Source organism: Nannobrachium achirus (assembly GCF_963921795.1).
Source record: "Nannobrachium achirus genome assembly, chromosome: 11".
NCBI lineage: Eukaryota > Metazoa > Chordata > Actinopteri > Myctophiformes > Myctophidae > Nannobrachium > Nannobrachium achirus.
The window spans coordinates 23,173,462-23,180,630 of record NC_137820.1 but is presented as its reverse complement, the minus strand read 5'-3'; the positions used below and the strand labels follow the sequence as shown (position 1 = coordinate 23,180,630).

General features: G+C 42.4%; 1 protein-coding gene across 1 annotated transcript; it reads right to left on the bottom strand.

Moving 5' to 3' along the window:
* Window positions 1-7: 7 nt before the first annotated feature.
* Window positions 8-6,845, bottom strand: fam185a (family with sequence similarity 185 member A). Its single transcript, XM_080737797.1, has 8 exons — window positions 6,170-6,845; window positions 4,986-5,098; window positions 4,703-4,795; window positions 3,826-3,964; window positions 2,483-2,524; window positions 2,249-2,347; window positions 1,576-1,755; window positions 8-550 (listed from the first exon to the last, which is right to left on the bottom strand). Exons 1-8 carry the CDS (start codon window positions 6,630-6,632, stop codon window positions 438-440), a joined length of 1,242 nt encoding a protein of 413 aa, XP_080593923.1. The 5' UTR covers window positions 6,633-6,845; the 3' UTR covers window positions 8-437.
* Between the last annotated feature and the right edge of the window lie 324 nt (window positions 6,846-7,169).

Sequence of the window (7,169 nt, the reverse complement as noted above, 5' to 3'; positions counted from 1 at the left end):
AAGGAACTGACTCGTAACTCATCACACTTTATATAATACATATATATTGTACATGACATGAAGTGATGACCCCATCGTTTCATGGAACCATCTTGACGGTGTTAACAGATGTTTGGGGAAATGTTCTGTTTTATATCCAATTATGTACGGTCATCAGAGTTGAGGTATTTCAGTATTACATCATATTCAGTCCGCATAAATACAATACATATTTTAAACATAACCCTTTTTGTCATGACAGTAATTCATAGCAGGCCCTACATTCAGGCATTCACAGAGACAAATTCACTATGCTTAGCTTTTGAGACAGATGAAGCGCGCGTAATATATTCCCGGCAAGTACAGAGTTGGGAAGAACCCATTTCATTCACAGAATTAAGGCTCCTGCAAACAAACAACAGTTTTTACAACCTTCCATAAAACACATAATTCAGGACTCAGCTCCTGAGCTTCAGGGACTCAAACCAGCTTTGTGTCTTCAACTTGATGGGGCCATGGTCGGCCTGAGCCTTGATCCACTGGTCCACCCGGGGCAAGCTATTCACATGGCCTGAGAATATGGGGGAAATAGACAGAGTAGTGAAAGGGAGTTAGATCATGGTGATGGATGCCACTTTTGCATCACTTGTTAACAGTATAGCCACTCAGGCCTAGGGATGGGTATCGAGAACCGGTTCTTGTTGAGAACCGGTTCCCCGTGGATCGATTCCTTGGAATCATTAGCCAAAGTCCTTAACGATTCCACTATCGATGCCTGCATATGCGCGATGACATCACACACGCAACGCGCTGCCTTGTTTTGTTAGACTGCAGCCAACATGTTGTCTAAGCAGAGGCGTTCTAAAGCCTGGCTGTATATTTCACGAGAATGTGCATGTTAATGTCACAGTCATTGGCTGCACCTTTGTGCTATGCTAGTTTTGATAATGAGGCGTCAGCTTTCCTAGTTCAGTTGTTACTCAAGTTCACTGCATGAACGGTCTGAATTCTCCCCGTTCTATGTCCGAGCTAGAGTGCCCTAAAAAGTTTGTTTAGCAAGCCCGCCTCCCTCGTTCTTACTACAAAACAGGCTACATGACCAATGTGCTCTGTGTTGCTAAATGCTCCCCTATAAATCACATGTGCAAGAAAGAAAAGCGTGTAAATCCATTGATCCAAACTGTAGAAGACAGTGCTTCTGCTTTAGCTGTGTACAGCTACTCTATTAACTGACGTTAATAGAGTAGGCTACACTGTAAAAAATGACGTTCATGCCTTCACTTTCTGAGCACTGCAAAAACGGGACGTTGGATTGAGCACACAGTAAAAAATAAACTACAAAATAAAAACTACAAAAAGAAGAAAATTACAGGAGGAGCATAAGGAGAAAAATCTTAACGATACCCATCCCTACGCAGGCCCTACTGCAAAGATAGCGAAAATAGCCAATCTACAAGCCCATAAGGTGTCCCGGTGTGACACGTTGTAAGCTTGCAGATCTGCTATTGTACAAAATAAGGACACCATATTTGTGTGGTTAGTAACAGTAGTTAGTCAGTGATGTGGGATAGGGTTTAATGAAAAATGGAGACTAACTAGTCACTAAGCTGTCAGTCTTGTGCCCCGTGCTGTGTAGGTAACCAGTGACTGTGGTTTGGCTGTCAGTCGTCTTGTGTTCCACACTGTGTAGGATGACCTCTGGGCTGATGTCCACCGACGCTCCAATCAGCTCCACTTTGCCACTTATAGAGGAGGGCACACGTACACACACTGTCCCTAAGGAGAATGAGTTTGCAAAAAGACAATGGAGAAACATAGAGTAGGCAATAGTGTTGGACCAAGGCAGATGAATCTGAGATATAATTATCTGACTGTCGTTTCGTATACTCATTCAGATGGGATTGGAATATCTGTAGTTTATTCCCAATATTACAGGGTGGTAGTGGCATAACATTTGCAAAAATAAATGTCTGTTAAATCACATAGGTTTCAATTCTGAGAAGAACTTGATGAAAAATGTGTTCACTGAGGTGCGTAAAAAACAGACATGGCCAATCTGGACGGGATTAATGTCATTGGGTTACCTAACCTATTGTGATTTGTGTATCGTTTACTAATACTGTCCAAATAGGGCTTTAGGGCTTTCATGATGTGTTGTGTCATTGAACAATTATGTACAACATCATCATTATACCGGCATCAATCAAGCGCAAAACAGCAAATGCTTCAAACACAGATGATGTAAGAATGCATTGTCCAATCTGTTTACCTTCTTGACTGTGGAGGTCAGCACTGCCATTGTCCCCAACATATGCGTCAATGTCTCCACTCTTTGAGGAAACCTTTAGATTGCCGTTATTTGAGCCATCTGCAACAGCAAGGCAAGCCTCAGGTACTTTTGTCTTTGTAAGATGCAATACACACAGTTCATTGTGCCTTCATAAAATGTGTTTCTTTACCGTATATATTCAATGTTTGTAAATTGAATAACACGCTTGCTTACCTACAATTACATCTCCAGAGACATTTTTCACGGTGGCATTACCTGATGAAACAAAAGGGTGTCAACTGTGACCAGCTGTCAATGCTTTTGCACATACTGTACTTTTCTATACAGGGCCAGTGATGTCATTACGTGCGCATCCCGCATCAAAAACTCATTCAAGTCGCCCAGGGACTCATTCATGTCATGGTCCTGGGGTCCCGGGGATGCGCCTCCATTGGAGTCCATGTTAAAATAATTTACCGGGTCGCGGTAAAAGAAAAACATTTTAAAATTCCACAGACACCACCATTGTTCATGGGTGAAAGCATCCTACTTTACCCTACGTTAACACAAATAAAATCCACGTAGAAAGTCTTAAACAGGCGATCGAAACGTCAATGTTTTGATTCCACCGACGTCCGACGCCATTTTGCGCGCCCAAATTCATTAGGGGCACATGTTTTAGTAGTTTTAGTAGTTCTAAGTTCAAACATTAGCCAAATTGTAAAATAAATATAAGAAATAGGCAAGCATTTTGAAAATAGCCGATCTACAAGCTCACAGCGCTCGAAAACATTGTATTGAGGACTCATAAAACTTTTCTGGGACCCATTTGAATGACCACCTGTGGGTCCCGGGACCCATTACATTGAAAACCTAGTAACATCAATGACAGGGTAACCAATATGTGCAGACTTGTCTATGGAATTCCTGCCTGAGACAACGCCCCTTTTTCAGACTTTTCTTAAACCTTCCATATTGAAGCTAACAGGGTAATTGTTTCCATGCCCTCTGGGAAGATAGGATCGTATATTGTACAGTATGTCAGGAACAAGTCCAAATTCTCTGTGGATGATTCATCCTCTTCTATTGGCATAGCATTCCATTTCGTTCTCTTCTTGATCCAGACCAGAAATAGGCACGACACTTAATCTATTAAAATATTATATGAATAAATAATAAAATATATCTTGTTTATTACAAAGTCACAATGTTTTAATTTGGCCTAGTCTGCCTTCTCGATCCCATGTTTTCCTCCCCGAGGGTTGGTAAGTGGCTTTTGAGAAGCAATTCACTTTATATAACTCATGGAATATTCGACCTGCAATACATAACCTCAAATAGCCCTACAACCGCATTTTAATAATACATTAACTTTTAATATAATGCATAAAGTACACACAAGATAGTTCAGACATGCATGTCACTCTGAACCTTCTCTTGGTTCAGGTTAAATAAGATTCTTTCAATGCATCTGCTAAATGTTTTCACTCTTGAAATCTTCCTCTCCCCACGTTATGATGAGAGAAGGATTTTTGTCCATGCATGGTTAAGAGGATGGGAAGCGTTGTTTTGCTTACCATGCAGGTGACCCAGCTCTACTCTCCCAGTGGAGGATGTAACGGAGGTGGACTCAGCATAGATGGCTTTAACCTTTAGAGGGCCATGTTCTGTTGACACATTCATTATGGTTCCTTGGAGCTTCTTCACGTCCACTGCCTACAGACAGAGGGATTATTTTAGGCATTTAGCAGATTACTAAACCTGTCAATGTTGAATATAGTTTTAAATCAAGGGTCTTTGACAGGGGGTCCGGGACCCCTAGGGAGTCCTCAGAGTTACCACAGGGGTTCTCCAAAATGATGTGTGATGTTTTTCTCCTTTTTTATATTAACCACTTGAACCCTAGCGTTCATATTATGAGAACTTTCGCCAAAACTAGCAGATCTACAAGCTCACGCAAGGCGTTGTGAGCTTGTAAATCGGCTATTTTGGGCAAAGAGGTTTGTTGTAGGGGGAAAAAGCAGACTGAAAGGTCAAGTTTATTAAGTATTGACTGTTCAAGTGGTTAAATATCTGAAAACACAAATTGACATGAATCCAAAATACACTGATGATTGTGCTGGTTGTGAGGGGGTCCCTGCTTCACCTCTCTCTCAACTAAGGGGTCCTTGGCCTGAAAACATGGAAGTCTCCTGTTTCTAAATAGAATAACCACCAAGGTGCTGATGTTTGTACAGGAGAATACAATCAACGTAAAAAGTCACTCCTGTCTCTCTTAACTGTCCTAATAAAATAGAAATGCATAATCATAATTTATTTTATATCAATTGTGAAAACAAAGCTGCAAATACATAATACTACTAGACAGTCTTAAAATAATATATAGGCTAGCACTGCCCTCTAATGACTGTTAACTGTAAGAGCAGCCAGTAAAGTAATGTAACTTTGACATACACCATTTCCTGATGTAAAGATGTCCACATTGCCGTAGATAGTGCCCCTACCAGTCACATTTCCTCCGTGGGACAGCACCTCAATGTGGTGACCCTATGATTGGACAAACAGGAGACTCGGTTCAGCATCAGCAGTCGAACAATTAAATGCTGAATTCACTGTTCAGACTGTTTACTTATTTTGACTCATTTTCACTGTTGCAATACAAACAGAAGTTGGACCATTATATAAGCACAAAAATACTTTATAGTTATTGCAGGGATGAGTTTTCTTTTACATCTACCTTGACTGAGTGTAGCACACAGTTGCCCTTCTCCGTTTGCAGCTTACAGACGTCTGCACACTCCATTTTCTGGACGTGCACATTGCCTTTTCCTTGGGTGGTGATGTAGAGATCTGGCAGTGGCACACAAATACACATCTTATTAGTGTGGTTGCTATAGGCAAGAGGACTATTGTTCTAGGTCTGAGAACTTTTCTGTCACCTGAAGTAAACCCGTTTAATGTTAACCTTTTTCTGTCACCTTGAGTAAACCTGTTTTCATTTAACTTTGTAACCCCAAAAGTCCATTGGGTTCAAAGGACCTTTTATGTCCCTTTTCTGATTGGACAATATCATGTCCAATCAGACAGGATGCTTCACTTGACATCACAATATCTAATTGTGGGCTCGCTGAAAGGCGAGACCAGTATGTTATACCAAATCTTTATATGTCAAGTAACTCAAGTTTATAATCCTAAAAAAATTACCGCCAGTACAAAGGCCAATGAGGAGCAGCGTTCTAGGTGACATCATCACAAACAAGTGCAACCTGATATCCACCTGTTTCTGCGAGAATTTTCTGTAGCATTATCTGCGGGACACTTCCGGTTAACAGCAGACATACAAGCTCACGTTGCGTCGCAGATGCAACCGTTGTGAGCTTGTAGATCACACTCGGCTGCGGCGCCGGAAGCTGCCGCACACCTTCTGCGCAATGCATGATGGGACGTTGGAAAGTTGTGGATAAACACGTTGGCTCGATACCAGTATGTTATATCATTATGTTATGCTAACTTTACACCCCCTCTGTTATACCAAATCTTAATAGGTCAAGTTTATTCTCCTAAAAAATGACGACAGTACAAAGGCAGGGCCCTTAGCCAATGAGGAGCAGCGTTCTAGGTGACATCATCACCAACAAGTGTGACCTGATATAAATAACAACACCATGTTGGCTCGAGACCAGTATGTTATATCAGTATGTTTGTTTACGCCCCCTCTGTTATACCAAATCTTTATAGGTCTCCTCAAAAAAACTGGCCAACAGTACAAAGGCAGGGCCTTTAGCCAATGAGGGAGCAGCGAGCCCACACTGTTTCGTAGGAACAGTATTTCTAGTATAAATTATAAGATTTGCACTTTCCCAGAATTGCACATCTCTGGTTATCTGTTGAGTTGCTTGGTGATAACCTAAGTATACTTACTACTTTTGGTGGGTGCAGTCAGTAGTACAGACAGGTCACTGCTGGCCCTTTCAGCCAACACCGACAGCTCTTTGCTTTGTTCATCATACTGGACCTGGAAGTCGTGGGGAACACCCTGGGTGCCGTCACCGTGGACCGTAACGAAGGCTCGGTCCGCCTCAGGGAAGTCATGTGGATCCAATGAGGACACTGCTATGTTGCAACCCAAGTGTGCGCGCACTACGCTGAACGGGTCAACGGCGAAATCCCACTGCTTCAGGGGCTTCTCTGCCTCCTTGGTGGTTGTTGTTGTTGTTGTTGTTGATGATGGAGCCTCTGCCTTCACACGGGGAGGTGTTGATAAATTCCGTAACGTTGCTAAGGACCACGGGCTAGAGGGTGTTTGTTGGCGTGATGTTAGTGACTGCCAGCGCAGAAGTCCAACACATGCACGCCGCTGACACGCTGCTGAACCCCAGAACATCACGGACACCGTTGGTAAACAACACTGCTGAAGACAAGAGCAGAAGCATGCACACTATTGCCGTCGGCTACGTGGAAAACTAGCCCCATCTGCTGCGCTGCTGCGGAAAACAAAACACTTTAGCAAACAACACATTCTTGATCGGAGGACGTCATTTGTCACCATAACCTTCTGGAAAATGGAAAAAATATCATTTAGGTAATCTTCCAAAGTCACATTACTGTATCTCGTCCAATCAGACGCGTCCTGCATGGCTTCCTCATGACGCCAAGTATCCCATGACGCCGACCGGACACGCCTCGAACAGAATGTTGGGAATTGGAGTCTTGTGATTGTGAGTGTTTTCAGTCACTTCACACTTGCTCACTCACTGTCTCTACAACCATACGCAAATAGTTGCGAATAAATTGATTTCGGAAGTAAGTTTTAGAACATTCGTCATACGCTTTAAATACACTTGTATTACAGGAGATATTAATGCAGGTTTGTTTAAACTTTAAGGCCGCCGCCACCTTCTCTCTCCACTGCAGGACCAGG